The sequence below is a fragment of the Rhinoraja longicauda genome, chromosome 8, assembly GCF_053455715.1.
Source record: "Rhinoraja longicauda isolate Sanriku21f chromosome 8, sRhiLon1.1, whole genome shotgun sequence".
Lineage (NCBI taxonomy): Eukaryota > Metazoa > Chordata > Chondrichthyes > Rajiformes > Arhynchobatidae > Rhinoraja > Rhinoraja longicauda.
The window spans coordinates 37,376,166-37,401,292 of NC_135960.1; the positions used below are offsets into that span (position 1 = coordinate 37,376,166).

The 25,127-nt window shown below is 41.9% G+C and overlaps 1 protein-coding gene across 3 annotated transcripts in view; it reads left to right on the forward strand.

Annotated features, from left to right (window-relative positions):
* The window catches only part of LOC144595861 (partitioning defective 3 homolog B-like), a 916,989-nt gene that overhangs the window by 690,180 nt on the left and 201,682 nt on the right, over positions 1 to 25,127 (forward strand). For all 3 annotated transcript variants that reach the window (XM_078403665.1, XM_078403667.1, XM_078403666.1), the window contains one exon: positions 11,783 to 12,067. In XM_078403665.1, the coding sequence (XP_078259791.1) occupies positions 11,783 to 12,067 (285 nt within the window). The remainder of the gene's footprint in view (positions 1 to 11,782; positions 12,068 to 25,127) is intronic.

Consider the following 25,127-nt stretch of genomic DNA (forward strand, 5'->3'; position numbering starts at 1 on the left):
TCTTGCATGTCCAATCTTTTAATAATCTTATTTGTTTCAATAAGATCCCCTCTCATCCTTCTAAATTCCAGTGTATACAAGCCCAGTCGCTCCAGTCTTTCAACATACGACGGTCCCGCCATCCCGGGAATTAACCTCGTGAACCTACGCTGCGCTCCCTCAATAGCAAGAATGTCCTTCCTCAAATTTGGAAACCAAAGCTGCACACAATACTCCAGGTGTGGTCTCACCAGGGCCCTGTACAACTGCAGAAGGACGTCTTTGCTCCAATAATCAACTTCTCTTGTTATGAAGGGCAGCATGCCATTAGCTTTCTTCACTGCCTGTTGTACCTGCATGCTTGCTTTCAGTGACTGATATACAAGGACACCCAGATCTTGTTGTACTTCCCCTTTTCCTAACTTGACACCATTCAGATAATAATCTGCCTTCCTGTTCTTGCCACCAAAGTGGATAACCTCACATGTATCCACATTAAACTGCATCTGCCATGCATCTGCCCACTCACCTAACCTGTCCAAGTCACCCTGCATCCTTATAGCATCCTCCTCATAGTTCACACTGCCACCCAGCTTTGTGTCATCTGCAAATTTGCTGATGTTACTTTTAATCCCTTCATCTAAATCATTAATGTATATTATAAATAGATGCGGTCCCAGCACTGAGCCTTGCGACACTGCCAACCATTCTGAAAGGGACCCGTTAATCCCCACTCCTTGTTTCCTGTCTGCCAACCAATTTTCTATCCATGTCAGTACCCTACCCCCATTACCATGTTCTCTAATTTTGCCCATAAATCTCCTATGTGAGACCTTATCAAAGGCTTTCTGAAAGTCCAGGTACACTACGTCCAATGGCTCTCCCTTATCCATTTTATTGTTACATCCTCAAATGAATGCAAGTTAAATATAAATGGTTGGAAAATAAATTCAGCTTAAGTTTGACCCCCTTGTTGTTAAATGCTGTGCAGATAGCATGCATCATCCACGTTTTGTGAAATCCAGGGGGTATATGCCAACAGGATTCAGCTTTGAAGAAGAGTGGACCATAGGAGGGGAAAATATGTTATGTCTGTCAAACCAGAGTTACGACTGAATATTCAAATCCCACATTGTCTTTTACTGTATGGTGGAAAAAAACATGAATTTTTAAACATTAATAGCAAAGCTTTTGGGGAGGATATGCCACAAAAATGTGGAAACTCCTGCCTGCAGATTGCCTGCTAAGTACAGTGGCATTCTACGCCTCATGTCATTCTGTTACACTAATGGAAATAGCAATGGCATGTAAAATTCAGAGTATCATTTGTTACAACCATTACACTTCGGATACCTGCCACTTGGCTCTTACATTAAAACACAAGGAGGCTATCGAACAAGCATTGAATTCACCAGTCAATCTTGTGCCCCAGGCCAGACATTGAAACCAGGCTGGAATTGGACTGGTTCTCCTCTTGCAGCATACTTTATAAAGATAGCAATGGCTTGATGCAGACATTTCACCACATAAAGCCCTATGTAAACACTTGGTCATCCCAACCCACATATTAAATCCTTTCTCACACATGCATGCAGGGAGTAAAGTGATCAAAATGGAATCCAGTGTGTATAGATTATTCAAATGTGTCATTGACTCTAGTGTAAGAGTCAGCACTTCTTAATATTTAGAAACAGAGAGAAGTACATGTGTGCTCAATTGCAGAAAGGAAAGAAGCTCATCTTGGTTCAGCTTACTAGTTCAACACTGCTGTAGTGAAACTGTGCCAGAGTATGATCAAAGAAACCTCAAGCGGATTTTTGAAATCCATTTCTATTTTCCTTACTGTGGGTGTTGAAGATTTATTTTCCTTTAGCCACTCTACTGCAGTACAGTTCCTCATCAAATCTGCACCAGGCATTTCCTATGAAATGTTCGAGTCATTTTGAGAAGTGTGCTATTATTTCAAAATTCATTATAAATTCTGCAAGGTCTGTATTTAGGAATCCCATTATTTTATTTAAATACCAGCAGCTATTTTCAATATTGCTGTCAAACGTCTGACCACATTTATTATTGGCTCCCAAAGTAATTTGTTCTAGTTTAGATCTGCAAAACATGTTTAGTTGTTCAATATTTAATGCCAGTGGAAAACCTTGTACCATTTTACGTGCATTGCTCTCTGTATCAGCATCGTGCTTCAAGACAGGGGAAGAATGGTTTGGGTACAAGTAAAGAGCATTGCTTAGATACATTTTGGTTATGAATATTTCCAATTCACTTTATAGAATAGTTGAAAGTTATGATACCATTTTTATCTCATTACCAGCGCAAGTATCAGTGAAGAATGTTAAGCTTAGTCCCTCTATTTGTAAACAAAACTTAGCATTCAGAAAGAAGAATGTGCTGCATCTATCAACTGTGCTTCTATTGCCTTGTCTTCCTTTGTCTTTTCGTTTTGTGCAGATGAAAAAAATATTTTTATCCTGGTTTTGCAGGTACTGTCTAAGCATGCGTAAACGTTTATTTACCCTCCTCACAAAGCGGTTTTCATGTTAATCAAGCTACAGAAACTATTTTCTAATCACCTCATGAACACGGCTTCATTGATCAGCTTTTTTGAATTAATGCATTGCCGCAGTGACTAATTAGGCGCTGCCAATCACTTTGAACGGGATTAACAGGAATCAATTTTCTCCCTTTTTTTATGTACTTTTAAATCCCCATTTTTATTCACTTCTGCCCCACTATTAATGTTAATCTGTTCCCACCTGAATTAATATGCCTTACTCCACCATTCACTCTATACTATGGCAACCACGTGGCACTTACAAACCGTTATTCAAGCTCCCAATGAGTCTGAGTAGAATTGAATCGCCCATTATAATTCCAGGTCATCCCTTGTTTGGTGGGTAATTATTTATTGAGAACTCCATTGCCTTGTTTGAACTGCACACTTCACATAGGTCACATATTTTATATAGGGTCTACTCTTTTATATTAATCAGTCATGAGGTATAACTAACAGTACTGGAATATCTACAGCACCCCTTGCCAGCAAATAATAAAAGCAACTTGTATATCTGCTTCTCATGGAAATTCAGTGGTACCTCATTAGAATGCTCATTGTGCATGGGGGTTGGTTCATAAGGTCATAAGTGATAGGAGTAGAATTAGACCATTCGGCCCATCAAGTCTACTCCGCCATTCAATTATGGCTGATCTATCTCTCCCTCTTAACCCCATTCTCCTGCCTTCTCCCCATAACCTCTGACACCTGTACTAATCAAGAATCTATCTATCTCTGCCTTAAAAATATCCACTGACTTGGCACCCACAGCCTTCTGTGGCAAAGAATTCCACAGATTCACCACCCTCTGACTAAAGAAATTTCTCCTCTTTCCCTTCCTAATAGAACGTCCTTTAATCCTGAGGCTATGACCTCTAGTTCTAGACTCTCCCACTATTCCATTACTTTTACAACTTGGTAATGGGTTATTTGAGGAAAATGGTAGAGCGCAGCTCATGCTGATGGGATAGTGGCTTTTAAACAAGTGTATCTTCTGGAGAAAGGAGCAACCCGTGAAAGTAGTGTTGACCCTTGAGTGATTTTAATTAAGTTAGATGATTAGTGTTAATGGATGTTAGAAGCAGTGTGACATCAACAAATAATGTGAGATAGCTGGTTTGAAATGTGAGATACGTGGTTTGCAAAGTGTTGTTTTTGGGGGCAAATCTGGATTCCAGTGGGGAAAGCATTCCACAAAACCCAATGGTAACAGTTCAGAACATCCCAAATTAGAAACTACACTCAACAGGGAAAACAGTGTTGCTTCAGGTCTTGGATAAACAAAGTAAGTTCAAGCATCTTTTAAAGCCCATGGATGCCTGAGATACCATCTATATAAAATTTAAATTTGATGCAGTCAGAGTTGCTGCCTCACAGTTCCAGAGACTCAGGTTTGATCCAAACCTCCAGTGTTTTCTGCAAGGAGTTTGCCCATTTTCCTTGTGTCTGTGTGGGGTTGTCCCCATTGCTACCTTTTGCTCCCACATCCCAAAGATCTGGCTTCTTTATATTACCCCAGGTAGGTTACTGATGATAGAATCAAGGGGGTGTGTGAGAATAGGTTACAGGCAAATAAGAGATTAAATAGAATTGATGGGATTACTCTGAGTGTCAACACAGACTTAATAGGCCAAATGGCTTCCTTTTATGTTATGAGGGAATATGAAAACCATAATCAGAATAGTAATCTTCAGAAAGAACTATTCGTGGTTGAGTGTTCTCTACCTCTCTCAGGCCCCCATCATCTTCAGAATCAAGCATCAGACTTCAGCAGAATATCTTCCACAGCAGAAACATTTCAAGCATGAGAAATAGGAGTGAAACATGAAAGCTTGTTGGAGAGGAATGAAATTAGTTTGTGGTGCTCATAAATATTATCCATACTTTTTACTGTTCATTCGCCTGTGTGTAAACTTAATGTTTTTAGTCCCTTTGATCCTCAAATTTGGTTCCATCTGAAAGTCGTCGAATTATTCGGCCCACTTCTGGTGCCAGTCGAACTGATATAGATAAGATTGATACCCCTGTGCTCAAGCATTCCTCCTACTTTTTATTTTAACTAATGTCAGTAGTTTATCTTCCCAAAGTTTAGAAAAAAAATAGAAAGCAGAAGATTTTGTAATGTGGGAGCAGGAAATATTTTGATACTTTGGTTAGCACACTTGTATCAGTATTTCCTTTCCTGACAGTTGACATGTGCTTCATGTTAAATTGTTGCTGCAACTATAAAAATAACTCTCTCATCCCAGGCATAAGAATTCAAACAATGACTAACTAAAAGTTAATGTGCTCTGCAACCCTGTGTAGTGGTGATTATTAACAGATGACCATCCCAGGGAATGGAATGTGCCGCGTCTTGTATTTGTAATGTGTCTGTTTGGTGATGAACTACAGCAACTCAGAAGTCGGTCTTCTAATTTATACATGTATCATGTTGCGCTAAATATTCTCATGTTCATATTTTCGAATGTTTTCAATCATTGTGGCCAGTTGCTTCACGGTGTCGTGGTTCTACTAACACCGCCATTTTCAGTGAAAATCCAAATGTTTTTCACTGCGGAAGTTTGCTGGATTTGGAAATCAATTATTTGATGTAGATGATTGGATGCCTGAAACATACATGTGTTAAGGTCAGAATTTCTGGATGGTTGATCTGAGGTAGAGGGTGAGAAGACATGGATGGAAGAGGGAAGGGGAGGCAGCGGATGCATGCAGAGCTGAAGTTGAGTTCTTTATTTTGTGTAGGTGGAATCTGTTATGGAAGGAGATGTCAAAATCTCCAATATCTCTCCCACTTGGCCAGAGAGTTGTGCTGCTGCCTCACACCTCCAGCCTCCCTGGTTCAATCCTGACGTCTAGTTTCAATTGATGTGGGGTTTACACACCCTCCATGTGACTGGCTTTGGTCAGGTGTTCTGTTTTCTTCCCACATCCCAAAGACGTGCAAGATGATGGATTGTGCAGGAAGGAACTGCAGATGCTGGTTTAAACTTCAGCCAGTCTGAAGAAGGGTCTTGACCCAAAACGTCACCCATTCCTTCTCTCCAGAGTTGCTGCCTGTCCCACTGAGTTACTCCAGCTTTTTGTGTCGTCTATCTTCGAGATCACGGGTTAATTGGCCGCTATAAACTGGCCCTGGAATATAGGTGAGCAGTGGAAGATGAGAATGGGGAGGGGAAAGATTTTAGAATGTGAAGAGAATAAAATAAATTACAGTAGGATTATTTTTTAAAAAGGGGTGCTTGATCGTTGGCGTGAAGTTGGGCTGACAGACATGCTTCTGTGCTGTTTCTCTTGAAAAGAACTTTATGGAATTTTCTCCCCACTTCCTTTCCTCTAATTTTTTGGGAGAAAGTTAATCTCTCTGGAAATCTCATGTCAAACAATTGGCACATTTCCGCCTCCCCCCCCCCCCCCCCCCCCCCCCTCCCCCTCTCCTCCCCGCCACTTTGTTCTTTTGTCGAGCTGTATGATCTGACTGAAGTAGATAGGGGATCAAATGTCTGACAGCTGGTTCCCTGATCAGAATAGATGGCGCCAGTGTGTTGGTTCAGACCGGCGTCAATTTCTGAGTGGCATTGAGAGGGCTGGGGTCTGTTATCAAACATGTGTGTTGGGCTTAGAGGGAGACTGAGGAGCAAAGTCATCACTGACTGAACTGTAATCACTCAAATTCAGTACCTTTCCAGTAATTTTTTTTCTGCACCTTCTCCAAAGCCCTCGTGCACTTTCATAGTGTCATGCTGAGATCACGGTAGATTTAATAGCTGCTGTGGTTGGTGAATGGAAGTTGTGAAGTCCTCATTTGGAGTGAGATTGGGCTGGATTTGAAGAGCATGATACAGTTGAAGGATAATATAGATGGGGCATTTGAAGCGAGGAGAACCAGATCTCTGGCCGGAGGAAGAAGAGAATGGAAATAAAGCCTCAAGAACATCCCATTAACTTTAACCACTGAAATGCAGAGATTTTGTAAAGCAGGAAATATTACAACTTTCCACAGCAAAAGGCAGTGTGCAAATAACCCAAAGACAGCATTGATGTACAGAGGGATCTTGGGATCCATCCATAACTCCCTGAAAGTGGCAACACATGTAGATAGAACAGTAAGGAAGGCATTAAGTCAGCTTGGCTTCATTGGTTGGGGTGTTGAGTGGATGAGACAGGAACTCATGATGCAGTTTTATAGGACTTTGGTTAGGCCACATTTGGAGCATTGCAAACCATTCCAGTCACCTCATAACAGGAAGGATGTGGAGTCTTTGAAAGGGCAGATATGTTTTACTGGAATGATGCCTGGATTGGAGGATATTAGCTACAAGGGGAGGCATTTGAGTAAAACATTTTATAACATTCCACATGGTAGGTTGATCCAGGAAATTAAGATGCACAGGATTAACAGTATAGATTCACCACTGTTTTAGTGATAGAAAAAAGAAGGGTTGAGGTGGAAGGACAATTTTCAGGCTGGAGGTATGTGATCAGTGGGGATCCACAATAACCTGCGCTGAGTCCTATGTTTTTTAAGATTATATATATAAATGACTTGGTTGTAAGCATAGATGGATTTGCAGATGACACCAAGATTGCTGGGATCGCAGACTGTGAGGAAGGCTGTCAAGGCATACAGCAGAATACAGATCAGCTGCAGAAATAGGCAGAGAAATGGCAGATCGAGTTTAATCCGAGCAAATGTGAAGTGTTGAGTGTTTGAATGTGAGGAGGCAATATACAATTAATTGCAAGATTGTTAACAGCATTGTTGTAAAGAAGGATCTTGGGGTCCAAGTCCATAACTCCCGGAAAATGGCAAAACAACTAGATAGAATAGTAAAGAAGGCATATGGTATGCTTTTCTTCAGTGGTTGGGACACTGAGTATAAGAATCAGGAAGTCATGATGCAAGTTTATACAACTTTGGTTAGGCCGCATTTGGAGTATTGCATGCAATCTGGGTGCCCCAACACAGGAAGGATGTGGAGGCTTTGGGAAGAGAGTAGTTTATCAGAATGATGCCCGGATTAGGGGGTTTTAACTATAAGGAGAGGTTGGACTGACTTGCATTGTTTTCTCTGAAACACCAAAGGCTCAGGAGAGACCTGATAGAAGTTTATAAAATTACTAGGCCAAGTGGACCCGTTGGGCCCAAACCACTCCTGCATTGGTGCAGCAACCTCTGCTCCCCCACTCACCCCCCCATTCCCCTTCCCCTATCCCCCCCACTCCCCCTCCCTCCCCCCCACTTCCCCTCCCCTATCCCGCCCACTCCCCCTCCCCTCTCCCCCTCCCTCTCCCCCCCCCCAGCTCCCTCCTCCCTCCCCCTCCCCCCCTCAGTCTCCACCTCCACCAACGCCCGACGTCACTGCCGGTGCTGCTGCCGCCTTTCCCCTTGGCCCACCTCAGGCTCGTGGTTACCCGGTCACGTCCAGGCCCAGGCTCCGGCTGCTTCCCCCACACCAGGCCTGGCTCTCCTGCCCCCAAGAGACAGGCGGCCGAGTCCTGCTCAACGAGCCCCAACTGCGCATGCGCGGACACGTTTGTTCTGTGCACACGCGGATGCGGCGGCCATCTTATGTGAGTACCACATCAACGGAGCCCCAACTGCGCATACGCGATTTTTAAAACTTTAAAATGTGAATAACTTTTAAAATATAACATCAATTTCAATGAAACATCTTCCATAGGACCATGGGATGATGGTGAGTAAGGTGGGCTTAAAATTGTCTCTCTATCGTGTACCGTGTTGGCTGTAGTTCAGGAACAAACAAACAAACAAGAGTTTTAGTATATAGGCATTGATAGGGTTGGAACCAAGGAATGGAGGGATCTGGATTTTGTGTTGGCAGATATGAGTTGGTCATATCATGGTTGGCACAGACATTGTGAAGGGCCTGTTCCCGTGCTGTACTGTTCTATGTTCAAGTAATTATTTCTAGTGGTCTGTCTGCGATAATTATTAACTAGGAATGATGCGGTTTTCTTTGAAACAGCGACATGAAATCTCTTACACCAAACCAAGTGCAAAGCTGACACCCGGCACTGTCTTGAGGTGGAATTGGAGTGGGTCTGGAATCTGCTACCGTCTGACCGGAGGCACGATTGTAACTACAGCTTGATGAACTCCAAATATTTAATGTTTTGGTTTTGTAAATCATACATTATCTGAATAAATATATATTTTCCAGAAAATACTCACTGAATGATAAATAAAATGTAACAAAGAATAAACATTGATGGCAAAGGATGTTTTTACTTACGACAACACTGCCAGCTCCCATCAGAGATTCAGGCCGAAGATAGACACAAAAAGCTGGAGTAACTCAGAGGGACAGGCAGAGTCTCTGGAGAGAAGGAATAGGTGACGTTTTGGGTCAAGACCCTTCTTCAGACCCCTTCCCTCTCCTTATTTCAATGTAAACCTGCTACTTTATTTTCCCTTATATGCTTATCAACTCCCCTTTGATTATTTTGCCACTCGCACACATAAATGAACATTTATAGCAGTCGGTCCACTGACCAACACATCCATGATATATACGAGGAAACCAGAACACCCAGAAAACCCATGTCGTCACAGAGAGAAAAGGTGCAAACACCATACAGATATCACTCAGGGTCACTGGAGCTGTGAGGCCACAGTTTGAACTACTCAAAATTAACTTTTCCCTCATTGAGTATCTCAGAAATATTCATTGGACACTGCCTGCTTTGTTTATCCACCCCCTGCAGTTTCAAGTCATGGACAAAATGAGTCAGAGGGTAAATTGTGCTGGGCTTGAGTTTGTAATCTTCAGTTACGGTGTCCAAGAATTCAATGAAACCACTCATAAACTTAGGCATTGAGAATTCTAGAGTAGTATATTGCGAAAGAAAATTCAATTTGTTTTTTTTAGCATTGCTTGTATTCCAATCTGTGAAAACACAGCAACCTTGTTAGTCATATCTGGATTTCCCATTACTGTATAATTCACAGTGGAATACTATGGGCATTTATGTTAAGAATAATTTCAGGATATTTTTTCACTAACTAGCTAGTAGATATTGTAGCATTCGTATATTACCTCACATCAATCCTTTATTACCTCAATTGCTTCATCTAGGCTGACAGCATTACCCTCTTACAATTGTTTCTGTTCACTATTACCCTTGCCCCGTTCAGCTTTCACCTATTCCTGAATTATTTCTCAACTGATGGGACTGTTCTCAACTCTCGTATATGTGTTTAATGCCTTAAATCTTTCAAGCTTAATGGGAGAGTCCCGAAGAGAACATTATCAAAGAACGCATACTCTTAATTGAGCTGACTGCAATAATACAAAACCTTATCATCTTAACTTGGAACCTCATTATCGCTATAAAGTTTGACAAAAGGAAACTGGAAACATGAGAGCAATCCATGTAATATTCCAAGTGTCTTTTAAATGCTGTTATATTACCTGCCTCAACAACCTCCTCTGGCAGCTCATTCCATTTATCCACTACCCTCTGAATGAAGAAGTAGACCCTCAGATTTCTATTAAATCTTGTCCCTCATCTTAAACCTATGTCCTCTTATTTTTTATTCCCTACCCTTGGTAAAAGGTACCCTGTGCCTTCACCCTAACTATTCCGCTCCTGATTTTATACGCCTCTATAAGATCATCCCTCAGCCTTCTGCGCTCCGAGAAATAAAGTTCGAGCCTCCCAACCGCTCCCTTTAAGTCAGCCCCATCAAGTCGTGGCAACATCCTTGTAAATCTTCTCTGCGCTCTTTCTAGTTTAATGACGTACTTCTTCTAGCAGGGTGACCAAATCTGAACACTGTTCTCCAAATGTGGCCTTACCAACTTCTTGTACAACTGTAACATAACGTCCTAACATATATTCGGTAACCTGACTGATGAAGATCAATGTACCAAAAGCCTTGTTCATTGCTCTATCTACCTGTGATGCCACTTTCAAGGATATATGTACCTGTACTCCTAGATTCCTCGGCTCTACAACAATCGTCTGGGCTCTGCCATTCACTGTAACGATTCTGCCCTGGTTTGACTTCCCAAAATGCAACACCGTGCACTGATCTGCATTGAACTGCATTGCAATTCCCAGTCTACTTGCCTAGCTGATCAAACGCCTGCTAATAAACTTCACTGTCTACAATACCACCTACTTTGGTATCATCTGCAAACTTACTAATCGTGCCTTGTACAATTTAATCCAAATCTTAGATATCAAAGATTATCATAAACAGCAAAGGACCCAGCGTAGATTCTTGCAACACACCACTTTTCACGGGCCTCCAGTCTGACAAACACACTTCCACCACCACCCTCTGCTTCCTAACGTTAAGCCAATTCTGTATCCAGTTAGCTAGCTCTCCGTGGAGCTAATACGGTCTAAGCTTCTGGAGCAGCCTACCATGTGGAACATTATCAAATGCCTTGCTGAAGTTTATATAGACAAGGTCTATGGCCTTGCCCTCATCAACCTTTCTCACTACTACCTTAAAAATGTCAATCAAGTTCGTAAGACATGATCTGCCATTTACAAAACAATGCTGACTATCCCTAATCAGCCCCTGTCTATCCAAATACATGTATATCTTATCCTGCAGAATCCTCTCCAGTAATTTACCTACCAAAGATGTTAGGCTCACTGGTTTAGTTCTCAGGCTTTTTCTTGCAACCCTTCTTAAATAGAAGCACAACATAAGCCACCCTCCGGTCACCAGTCATCTGTGCCTAACGATGATTCATTTATCTCAATTTCTTCTCTAACTTCCCACAGCATCCTCAGGATATTTATCTACCTTCATACACCCCAGGATGTCCTTTTCTCTCTCATTTCCCTTTGCCCTGACTTTAGTCTGAAGAAGGGTCTTGACCCGAAACATTACCCTTTCCTTCTCTCCAGAGAAGCTGCCTGTCCCGCTGAGCTACTCCAGCACTTTGTGTCTATCTTTGGTTTAAACCAGCATCTGCAATTCCTTGCTACACATATGAGTGGCATAGATAGGATAGACAGTCAGAATCTTTTTCCCAGGTTAGAAAACATCTGGTGATGTTTTTGCATTTTAAAGACTTTTGGATAGCATACTGATATTAATGGAATGGAGGGATATGGATTATGTGCAGACAGAAGTGATGGTTTTGTCAACATGTTCTGCATAGACATTGTGAGCCTGTTCTTGTGCTATACTGTTCTATGAGTATGGTTATCAGACATAGCTTATGATAACATGCTCATCTATATTTCCAGGATTGAAGCCAAGCATCAAGAGCTCAGAGAGAAGCAGGCACGAGAACGGTATGATCAACTTCCTTCCACTGGTCTCTCGGTACCTGACATTGAAGACGATGACATGGATCCGAACTATGCCCGAGTGAATCACTTCCGCGAGCCACCATCACCCCACGGTGGATTCAAGCCCCCTTCCCCACTGCTGCACCTAATGAACCCACCTCGAAATCTGAGTCCAGAACCAGAGAACCTGGATGAACTGTACGCCAAGATCAACAAGCAGCGGCCTCCTGTACCTGAAAGGTAATTGATATATACGTATTAAACATATTCTCTGGATGTGCATGCTTCACACTTTGCTTAACTTTCAGTTGTGGGAGCTGGCACCTGGAGCTTTGTAAACCAAATCGGTTTCTCCTGTAGAAACAATAAACTTCAAATGCTGGTTTACATAAAAAGACACAAAGTGCTGGAGTAACTCAGCAGTTCAGGCAGCATCTCTGGAGAATATGCAGAGGTGATGTTTTGGGTTGGGGGCCTTCAGGGTTTAGGTTACTCCAGCACTTTGAGTCAGTTTCTCCTTGATTTCTTTAGAGAATTGATGAAAATTATGTAAATTTAACATGTTACGAGAAATTGCCAATCACATCTGATCTTCACATTTGTTTGAATCTGTGTTTACTTCCAATAAATATCCTACTTTTAAAATGTTTACTTGTGTTGAGCTAACTGATTCCAGGTGGTGGGAGATTTTATTTAATGCGTTATCATCCCTGGAATTGAGAAGAAGAAAATTTGGATTAGGTTCTGGTCCTGAGTGCTGTTGAAAGATTGGAAACATGCACCGTCTCTTCTGTTTTCTTACCACTTCTGCTTTGACCAGTCCATAACATTCCTGTCTAGACTCAGCATTGAAAACTGAACGTTTAGATAATCGATAGTGGGCGAGCCATACCTAAACATATAGGCCTACAAATTCCTGTTTACATGTGCAAAGGCAGCATGGTGTTATTGGTGCACTGAAGTTCTTTTCCCTTATGCACCATGGAATCAGGCAGTTCAGCCCAACTCATATATGCCAACAGGTTTTGTAACTGAGCGAGTTCCATTTGACTGCAAAGATCCCACTAAACCTTTCCTACACATGTACCTATCAAAGTATCTTTTAAATGTCATAATTGTACCAGCCTCCACCACCTCCTCTAGCAGCCCGTTCCATATATGGATTACCCTCTGTATGACGAAATCACCCCTCGGGTCTCATTTAAAATGTTCCCCTCTCATCTTAAACTTATGCCCTGTACTGGACTTCTCTACTCTTGGAATAAAGACAAGGACCATTCACCTTATTTTGTATAGCTCTATAAGATCACCCTTCAGCCTCTTACACTCCAGCATAAAAAGCCTGTCCTCTCCTTATAACTGAAGCCCTCCAGTCGCAGTAAGATCCTGGTGAATGTTTAGTTTTTATTTTAAATGCCATGAAAATAGGGAACTTCCTTTGTGAGAGTTACAAAATAACACTGTCAAAAAACCTCGTGCAACAAATGGTTTTTAGCTTCAACACGTGTTATTCAAATCATCTGTTGCAGTGGTGCCTGGCTGCTGGCAGCCAGCCACACAGCTGCAGCCTCTGGTGCCAGGCACTTGAAACCCAACACGCAGAATGTAAGCAGCCCTGTCAACTACTGGAGAGTGCCGACTCACTAATGGGTGCTGCAAGGATGAGAGATCAGAGGGAAAGTGTTCGCAGGCTCTCAGAGGGGGTCCTGGAAAGGTGAATGGAGGATGTCCTCCCTAGTGGGGGAGATTGGTGGCCCTCTGGGGTGTTAGCTGGGCATTCCAGACAGGAGGATGTGTGTGGTTGATGATAACCAGTACTTTGGACTACAAATCCTGGTGCCTGTTGTTGTGGGCTATAGGAAAAATCAACAAATGCTTGAGTATGGAACTTGGATGACCATACTAACACTGCTGTGAGCAACTGTGAGATGTTTCTGAGAGTGCCCTAGAATGATACTGAAGCTGGGAAGCAGAGAGAGAAGGTGACCTTGACCTGGACAGTGAGAACAGGCCAGGCACATGTGCAAACTGTATTTGAGATCTTTGCAGGTCACAGATCTCAATGAAGATTATTTGTGATGAAATATAAACTAAATAGACTTTGCACCTCAGGGAAATATTTGAGCACATGTCCCTGTAATTCTGGCTGGAAAAGGGCTTTTTCAACCTTTCATAGTTGTCACAGATAGCCTCAAGAACCCTTCCACAAGATTCCTGCAGTTACCCATGACCTCTGTGTTTGACTTCCATGTTATTCAGCAAGATATGGCATGAACAGGTCACCAGTGGAAGTCAGTTTTGTGTGCAGAAACGTTATTGTAAAGCCTGGGAAGACTACGCCTTCGAGTGTGAACTGTGTGCAGTATAAACCGTAAAACTACAGAGTATTCTGAAGTAGCCTTAAAAGGAACATGTGCTGAGTGCTGGCCTTGTAAAAGTAACAGTTCTTGTCTACTCATTGAGCCACCACCTATTACTGTTTCCCTTATGAGTAAACAAGAACTACCATTCTTCAGACCGTTGGCTGAAGTTGAAGCTGGATTCATAAACTGGGCAATGCATTATTATTGACATCAACTGAGTTTTACACTAGAACATGTTTTTGGAGCCAGCGCGGTCCCAATGGAAGATACAGAATTGAATTCCTAGCAGGGCTATGAGAACTGAGAATGTATGCAATTTTAGTCTCCTACAAAGTAAAAACTATTTTCATTAGGTGTCATAGTCATAGAGTGAGACAGTGTGGAAACAGGCCCTTCAGCCCAACTTTCGCACACCGGCCAACATGTCCCAGCTACACTAGGCCCACCTGCCTGCGCTTGGTCCATATTTCTCCGAACCTGTCCTATCCATGTACCTATCCAACTGTTTCTTGAATGTTGGGATAATCCCAGTCTCAACCACCTCACATGGCAGCTTGTTCCATACACCCATCCCCCGTTGTGTGAAAACGTTACCCCTCAAATTCCTATTAAATCTTTTTCCCTTCACCTTGAACATATGTCCTCTGGTCCTCGATTCTCCTACTCTGGGCAAGAGACTGTGCATCTATCCAATCTATTCCTCTCATGATTTTATACACCTCTATAAGATCACCCCTCATCCTCCTGCGCTACAAGGAATAGAGACCCAGCCTACTCAACCTCTCCCTGTAGCTGACACCCTTTAGTCCAGGCAACGTCCTCGTAAATCTTCTCTGAATCCTTTCAAGCTTGACAATATCTTTCCTATAACATGGAGCCCAGAACTGAATACAATATTCTAAATGCGGTCTCACCAACGTCTTATACAACTGCAACATGACCTCCCAACTTCTGACTGATGAAGGCCAATGTGCTAAAAGCCTTTTTGACCACCTTATCTACCTGCGACGGCCTTCAAGGAACCATGCACCTGCACTCCTAGATACCTCTGCTCTACAACACTCCCCAGAGGCCTACCATTCACTGTGTAGGTGCTGCCCTTGTTAGATGTCCCAAAATGCAACACCTCACACTTCTCTGTATTAAATTCCAACAACCATTCCTCCGCCCACCTGGCCAATCAATCCAGATCCTGCTGCAATCTTTCACAACCATCTTCACTATCTGCAACTTGAATGATAATCAGTTCCCCAGTGGAGACTTGAACTTGTATATACAGATCATTTGTCCAGATCTCTGGTTACAAGTCCAGTGTCTGAACCACTATGTTGCTGTTCCTCCAATATAATAATGACCAGGCCATCTGTTTTTAATGATTCTGGTTAATGTATAAATATTGGTCAGGAAACTAAGGAGAACTCCCCTGCTGTTCTAAATATCACCTTGGGATTTTTTTTGTTCAACTGAAAGGACAGAAGAATCCCTTGGCTTAAAGTCTTATCCAATAATTGCACAGAACGTGTGACTACTGCAATACTGAGGTGTTGCACGATGTGCCAGTTCATATTATTTACTCAAGTTTATGAAACCTGTCGTGTAGAGTCACCTTCAGAATAAGAGAAGGGAGTGTTGCTTTTTGAGCCGTGCCGGACGGGAGTGCAGGAAGCTTAAAGAAACATGATGCAATTATATTCCTTGAAGGTTTTGCTGAAGAAAACATGTCACTCGTTAGCCATTGGTTGACTCGTGTTTGACTGCAAAATATTGTGGTGGTTTTTCAGGGTGTGGTGCCCATAAATAAACATAGTTGTGTTAGATCAAAAGAGGTTTTCTTGTGCCCAATTTCGAAGCTGGAATCTTGATTTTGAAGCTTCTGTTCTGGCCCAGGTTTCCATTTCACTAATTTTCCATTCACTTGCCCACTGCTCCACCTCTTTCTCCTGTTCACTTACTCTTGAGTGCAACAATTTTCATCATTTTCTTGCTGTGCTCCAGATGTTGAAACCCAGAAGCTTCAAAATAGAATTTGGAGTCCAACCATAACAGTCCTCACAACGTCAGACATGCAAATATATATTTTATTCCAAAGCAATTGGTGCTGGCTTTCAAAAAACATAGGCATTTGAAGCTTGGCTGCATTTATTTCCACTAGCTTCCCTTAAGTCATATTAAGAAAATGTTGACTTACCACAGTCATGTACATCAGGAAATATTACACTTGAATCCGTGGCTGAGCTTTTTCAACCTCTGTTGAAATTCCAAACTTTACCATTCATAATCTGTCTTTGAGATCCTGCACCTTTTCTTTGGAGAAATATGGCACCTGTCCATCTCCACACATCAGTGGCATAGCCAATTAATAATTAGCAGATAAAGTTTCAAACTGTAGATAGGTATATACCTAGAGGTTTCACCCACCGTTGTCCCCTTGCTTTCAATCATCAAACTTAGTCACTGAACTCTTAGGGTCACCGAATTATAAAGAGATACAACACTAAAATAGGCCTTTCAGCCCATCGAGTCCATACTGAACACCATGCATCCATTTTACAAACATCCTACTTTAACCATTTTAATCTGCTGCATTTTCCCACCAACATCCCCCAGATTCTAGCACTCACCAACACATGAGGCACAATTTACAATAGTCAATTAACCTACCAACCCACACGGGTTTATAGGGACATGGGAAGACACCCATATGGGCACAAGGAGAACACTGTACACTGAGAACAATGAGGATCAGGATCGATCCTGGTTTGCTGGAGTTACAAGGCAGTAAGTACCTCTAGTAGTGCTCCACTGTGCTTTTCAAATAAAAAAGATGTTTTACAATGATTGAACAAATCAATTCAAAATTAAATGTTATTGTAATATCTTCATGATTATTCTCCTGAATTAATTTTTCGTTTCTTAAGACTATCGGAAAAACTGAATGTAAAAAATGACCTCAAAATAGAAATGGTCAGTTTTTTTTGTTTTTCTTCCTTTCACTAGCTTAATTCATTCATTAAATAAACAGCTCTGAAAGCATTATGTCACCTGGGCAACCTAGGTATCCACCCTATCACAGACATCCGCGTTGTTCTCCCCATCCTTCTGCTTGTCTGCATTTTAAATACAATTTTTCCTTACCTCTGCTGAAAGGTCAGATTAATTCTCCCCATCCCACTCTGTTCTATCTGTCCATGGACTCCTATACTAGTTCAACATGCTTGAAGAATGGCACATCATCTTCTTCTAAGGCAACATGCAGCATTCATTACTTGATATCAAACTAAACAGTTTCAGATAACTGGCATTCTCTGTTTCTCTCAAAATTGGCCAGTTCTGCTGTAAAGATATCCATATGTAATATTTGAGTTACTCTCCATGCTGTCTGCTTTCTGGGTATTTCCAGCATTTTCCTTTTGGCTTTAGCTTCTGTCAACAGGCTTACACAGCTTTCATATATCCCTTTGTTTTTTTCTCTATTCTTACTTCCCTCATTAATTTATGAATAAGCAGCTTTCTAAACATTGGCAGGTCAGGCAGCATCTCGGGAGAGAAGGAATGGGTGGCGTTTCGGGTCGAGACCCTTCTTCAGACGAACGCCACCCATTCCTTCTCTCCCGAGATGCTGCCTGACCTGCTGAGTTACTCCGGCATTTTGTGAATAAAAACCTTCAATTTGTACCATCATCTGCAGTTATCTTCTTACACTTTCTAAACATTGGGTTCACTTGGACGTACCTGGTCACACTGTAGACAGTTCTCCTTTGTTCCATCCAAACCTCTCCCACACTGTACAAATAAAAAATAACTTGCTTTCTCACTTTCCCAGTTCTAATGAAGGTTCTTTGACCTGAAGGATTTACTCTGTTCATCATTCCGCAGATGCTACCTCACCTGCAGAAGGTTTCCAACATGCACTGTTTGTATTTCGAATTTCTAACACCTGGAATTTTACCATTTTTAATTGCTGGTGAATATTAAATTTGTTTTCGCAACAAGCACATTTGCCCACTCTAATACTATTGAGCAATTATTGTTTTTAAATCTTAAAAAGTCTGCAGTCAAAGTCAAGACAAATTCATTCCTGTCCCGTAATTGTTTTCTAGACAAGGGGAAGAAATCATTGTTACTCCAAGGAATCCTTTCCCTTGTGTATTTTCTGGCTACGCAACTACAACCCAACAGTGTTTAGGTTATGTATCAAAGGAATTACGTGACATTGATGACTGCATTGGTGTTACCTCCTGTACCCATGCAGAACTCACTGACTTCATCAATTTCACCACTAATTTCCATCCTGTTCATAAATTTGCTTGCACCATCTCTGACCTCCCTACCATTTCTGGATCTCACCATCTCCATCACAGGACAGACTAGTGACCGACATCTACTGCAAACCTACTGACTCTCATAGCTATCTTGACTACAATTCTTCCCACCCTGTTTCCTGTAAAAACTATTCCCTACTCCCATTTCCACCATCTACACCGCATCTGCGCCTTGGATGAGGAGTTCCATACTAGGGCATCGGAGATGTCCTCATTCTTTAGGGAATGGGGGTTCCCCTCTTCCGTTATAGATGAGGCTCTCACTAGGGTCTCCTCAATATCCCGCAGCTCCGCTCTTGCTCCCCCTCCCCCTATTCGTAACAAGGACAGAGCCCCCCTTGTCCTCACCTTCCACCCCATCAGCCGTCGCATACAACAAATTATCCTCCAACATTTCCGCCACCTCCAACGGGATTCCACTAATGGCCACATCTTCCCATCTCCACCCCTTTCTGCTTTCCGCAGAGACCGTTCCCTCCGAAACTCCCCACCCAAACCACCCCCTCCCTAGGTACTTTGCCCTGCAACCGCAGGAGATGCAACACCTGTCCCTTTACCTTCACCCTCGAATCCATCCAAGGACCCAGTGTTTCCAGGTGAGGCAGAGGTTCACCTACACCTCCTACAACCTCATCTACTGCATCCGCTGTTCCAGGTGTCAACTTCTCTACATCGGCGAGACCAAGCGCAGGCTCGGCGATCGTTTCGCTGAACACCTTCGCTCCGTCCGTCTTAACCAACCTGATTTTCCGGTGGCTCAGCACTTTAACTCCCCCTCCCTTTCCCAATCTGACCTTTCTGTCCTGGGCCTCCTCCATTGCCAGAGTAAGGCCCAGCGCAAATTGGAGGAACAGCACCTCATATTTCGCATGGGCAGTTTACACCCCAGCGGTATCAACATTGACTTCTCTAACTTCAGATAGTCCCTGCTTTCTCTCTCAATCCCCTCCCCCTTCCCAGTTCCCACCAGTTTTCTTGTCTCCTACTACATCCTATCTTTGTTCCGCCCCAACCCCTGACATCAGTCTGAAGAAGGGTCTCAACCCGAAACGTCACCCATTCCTTCTCTCCAGAGATGCTGCCTGACCCGCTGAGTTACTCCAGCATTTTGTGTCTACCTTCGATTTAAACCAGCATCTGCAGTTTTCCTTCCTATGTGTCTTTGGGCTCAGGTCAGATAGGAATTAGCTATGTTTGATTCCACTATTAAAATTTTGCTCCGCCAGATCACTATTTCTGTTTATTTCGTAATAAGCAGGAAGATTTATTATTTGCATGTCTTATAGCTGCTAAACTAGCTTTCTAGTGAGTTCAACATTAAAAGACATAATTTGAGAGCACTTTGTACTCTGGTTATCTCAGTATTAGTGAAATGGAAATTCTGTGCATTGACAGCTCAGAGAAGAGTGTTTGGATCTCTGGGATTAACAGGAGCTGTTAATAAGGAGCTGTTTGACAAATTGGTGAGAATGCGGAATTTGCCACCACATGGTACAATTAAGATGAATAACAGATTTGAATTTAAGGAGAAGCCAAATAAATATATGAAGGAGTGAGGAATAAGAGCAAATGCGAGGAAATGGAGATGATGTAGCATTATTTGAAGAGCAGGAGTCTTTACCTTCTTGTACTATCTAATATTATTCCTCAATATTCATTAAAACATGAACTTGGTTTTTGTAAAAAATTGCTGTTTGTGGGACCTGTTTGTATGTCAATTGGCTTACTTTTCCCATGTACAGAAATGCATATTTGACAGTAAAGTATTTCAAATTGCCCTGTCTTCATGTAAATGGCCATAGGAATAGACCTTTTCAATGTGCGGTTGGAGGTAGTGCCTATTGCTTATGCCCACAGTCACATTCAATCTGTGGGTGGAGGTAGTGCCCATAGCTTATGCCTACAGTCACGTGAAAAACCTTCCTGACAGTCATCCTTTTCTTGCTAGGGGCAAAACTGTTCTTTGGAGAACATGTTCATGTATCCTGTGGCATTGCCAAACGTCTACCATTATAGGACCTTTCTATTACTTAAGGTCTAATCCTAAACCAGGGAGAAACCTAGGAGGAAATTCAATGGAACATGTGTCGCACAATGGTGCTGAGATTAGCACTGTTCCCTCATGGACCTGGTTTGTCCTAGTTGACGGGTGCTATCTATTTGGAGTGTGCACCCTTTCATCTGATTTTCTCGCATGTGCCAGAGGAGTGCTGTTTGGCAGGTTATTTGGCCAAAAAGCTTGACCTCATATATAGATGAGTGCCAGGATAATCAGGAGGTTATTTGGGCTCCTCTCAATAATTGACTTGTCTCCAATCATTGTGGCAAGCTTTCTCTGAAATTGCCCGCCATCAACGTAGGAATCGCATGGATGACAGTGACACAACTCTGAGCCAATGTAAATGCAAATAAGAAAAATATGTTGTAACTGAAGAATAAATATTGGGCAAGATGTTTAGAACGTAGAACATTAAAGCAGAGGACAGGCATATTGACTCACAATGCCAATGCCAACCGTGACATCTAATGTTTCTAAGGGTTCTTTAATATACTGTAACTAATAGCATCTGCCTGAATGAGATCTGTAGCCTCTGTTCCCTGACTGTTCTTGTGCATTTCTAAATGCCTCTTATTTGTTACTGTTGTATCTGCTTCCATCTCCTCCCTTGCAGTGTTCCTGCCACCTGCCGCTCTCCGTGTCTCACCGCAAATCTCCTTTAAGCTCACCCCCCTCACTTTAAACCTATGCCCTGTAATAATTGATATTTACAATCTGGCAAAAAGATTAACTATCCACACTATCTATGCCTCTCTTCATTTTCTATGCTTCCAGCACATTGTCCCTCAGCCTCCGACCCTCCAGAGAAAACACTACAAGTTGTCCAAACTCTTCTCATAAGCTAATGCTTTGTAATCCAGGTGACATCATAGTGAACTTTTTCTGTACCCTCTCCACATCCTTCCTAGAGTGCGACAACCAGAACTTCAGACATTAAATGTGGCCTAACTAACGTTTCATACAGCTGCAACACAACTTCCCGACATTTATATTCAATGACCCAATCTACGGATGCAAGCAAGCCATATGCCTTTTATATTGCTATATCCACGTGTTGCTGCTGAGAGGGAACCTTGAACTCACACAATAGGATCACTTTGTACATCACCATCCTAAGGGTTCTTTAATGTACTCTATACTTTCCTCTTATAATTGGCCTCCCAGAAAGGAACACCTCATACTTGTCTGGATTAAACTGTTTGGACAAACTGATTTTGAAATGTATTCCTCTTTCCAGCTCTTACTTTAAGAGCACTGGAGAGAAGTAGTGGTATCAATTCATTTTTTATATTGTGTTGATTTCGGAAAACAATATTGGTATTGTTTTCTTAAAGTGGAAACCTTCTTGTCATTTCCATACACTGCCAAACTTCATGTGGTGCTCACGGCATGGATTGAAATAGTGACCAGTAGTGGAATCTGATTGAGTAATAGCCTTTGAATGCAGATGGGAATGTCACTTCACATGAATGGATCACCTCTCCAAGTAGACAACCAGCTGACAAAGTACAAAAACATTCCTTGCCTTTGGCTCTCAACCACTATGAGACAAAAGGAAATGCAAACGGGTTAGGTCTCACAAAATTAACTTAACCAAGCCCTCGGGACACTCAGTGGAGCATCTGGGCAATTACGTTCCACTGCGGTAGGTGATTTATCAATCAGTTAGATATATTTAACCTTTTTGTATTTGTGGAATATAGTTTAGTCTTAACTACACTGGCAGCAGAAGTAAAGCTTGTTTAACTCCTTCAGGTCTGTAGAAACACTCTCTTCTCCCATGAAAAAGGTCTATACTGCCTGTAAAGGATGTTCTTTGATGAACTTAAAGAGAAAAGATTGTTAGACTATTTCACTAGGGTAGGCATCACAACCAAGTCTGCACCTCTTCTCAAATGATGAGCGTGCAACATGCTTTCAATTGTAAAAGGTCTAACGGCTCTTGAGAGGTTCCTCACTGGACTAAAGTCGATACTAAACCAAAAAGGGATGTATTAGGACAGATGGCCAAAAGATTATTGATTTGTGTGGGTTTTAAGGAATGCCTTAAGGGAGGAAAGAGAAGTGGAAATGTGACGGTTGCAAACGACAACATGAAAAGAGTAAAGGTCAGATGTATGAGATGGTTGACAGAAGTCAAGAGAACGCCTGCATTTTGTTTACGTTTAGGAGGAAGCAAATGTAATCTAATTAGCTCCAGTCTGAACTTAATCCCTCCCATTTATTTGCTCTGCAATATTACTTATCTCTTGCTTTGTCAGTTCAATCTGTTGTACTTCGAAAATCTACATACAATTGATTCATTTAATTTTTTTAAAGGGCTTTTGACCATTTAACCAACCGAAATGAACAACATTTGTTTCAGATCCAAACAAATAAAGTTATTTCAGATAACACAATTTACCCCTGTGTCTATACAAAGTGTGGTGTCAATGTAATGTTATTAGCCATATCATTCCAATGAAATTTATTATTTCATATTTATTTGAACTGTTGAAAATTCATGCTGGTGTTTTGTACTTTGGCCCTATTATTAATGCATTTTCATTCACTGACGACAAATAGTGTTGATTCTGCTTCTATTGTATGTTTCATTCTTCGGGTGTCAAAGGTTATGGTGAGAAGGCAGGAAGTAGTGGTTGAGAGGAAAAAATAGATCAGCCATGATAGAATGGCAAAGCAAATTTGATGGGTCAAATAGCCTAATTCTGCTTCTATGCTTAGGCTGCCTAGGAATAGAATGGAAATGTGAATTTCATCAGATGAGCAGAATAACTCAGAAGATTTTAATTACTATCTTTATGCTAAACTGGTGTTATGCAAATCACTTTTTTAATATGAAAAAAACACAAAGTGCTGGAGTAACTCAACGGGTTAAGCAGGATCTCTGGAAGACATGGAATGGTTGGAATCCTTCTATTGACGTATTGTAGTAGAGGAGATAAAGTTGGAAAAAAGGTGGGGCAGAGGAACACCTGTCCCTGTACCTCCTCCCTCGACTGTCCAGGGACCCAACAGTCCTTTCATGTTAGGCAAAGGTTCACTTGCACCTCCTCCAACCTCATCTACAGCATCAATTGTTCCAGGTATGGACTCTTATATATCGGTGAGACCAAGCATAGACAATCGTTTCTCTGAACACCTTCACTCAGTCTTCCTTGACCTACGTGATCTCCCAATTGCCAGACACTTTAACTCCCCTTCCATTCCCATACTGACCTTTCTGTCCTTGGCCTCCTCCATTGTCAGATTGAGGCCAAAAGCAAGTTGGAGGAACAGCACCTCATATTTCACTTGGGCAGCTTCCAACCCATTTCTATGAGTATTGATTTCTCTAACTTCAAGTAACCCTTGCATCCCCTCTCTCTTCGTCCCTCTTCCACCCTAGTCATCGTACTAGTTTCATTGTCGTCCTGTTGAGTTTCATTGTCTGTATAACTCGTTATCACCTAGCCCACCCAGTTCATTCATCCCAATCCCGCTTCCCCTTCCACCTATATCCCTTCCTCTGACCTTACAGTTCATTCCTCTTTTCTCTTTATCTGACACCCTTTCGTCTCCTTTTTATCTTTGGTCTTTATCCATACATATGCCAATCAAAACCCCCTTCACCTATACCCACTCATCACCAGCCACGCTTTGTCTTGCTCCCACCTCTTTTTCAGCATTCTTCACTGCTCCGCTCCACTGAAATCAGTCTGGGGAAATGCAGCAACCTGAAACATTATCCATACCTTCTGGAGATGATCGACGACTGAGTCGACATGATTTCCCCTTTGAATATTGCTGCACTACATTCATTTTCTAATTTCAATGAAACTCATATTGTACATTTTGATTTTTATTGGAAATGTGTAACTGTTGGAAGGCAATGTTTGTCTCTGGTCCTTTAGCAGTCCCTTTTACTATTTTTCTTGTACTGGGAAGAGTCAGCTGCCTTAATGAACAAACATAGCAATGTTGCAAATTTGAAAAGAGGAAAATTAATAAATTGCTTCCCTGAAGAACCCAATGCAATTCTTCTGCAACTCCTTTTAGTTCAGAGGTTCAATTCACTTTCAAGCCTGGACTCTTGAAAGATCTTTAATAAAGAATGATCAGAATTACTCTTCTCTACCCAAGTACAAATACAAATAGTCCCAATCCCTACATGCGGAACAATTTGATACCTGCCGCAACCCACAAAATTAGTTTGATAGATTCTATACCTAAAGTAACCTATGTGGATAACCCACCTGCTTTTAGGATGGAAGCCAGGAGTCACAGAGAGTTTCTGCTGCAGATTAGAAAAATGCATTCACAGACTCGTTTTGCCATGTTGAAGTTCTATCTACATTTCTGTGCAAAGATATTAGTATAACCTGCAACATGAAATAAATCTCTGATGAATCAGCAAAATCAAACAGAGTTATTGATTGTAATCAATTAGCAACTGGAACAGGCCATCCTGCAGCCTCACAAAAAGAAGTAGGATTGCCAGGCAATGAGCCATTCTTCAACTGACTGATTTAATGCACTTGGTCTTATGTTTTAATTGGCTTCAATTGACTGTTGGT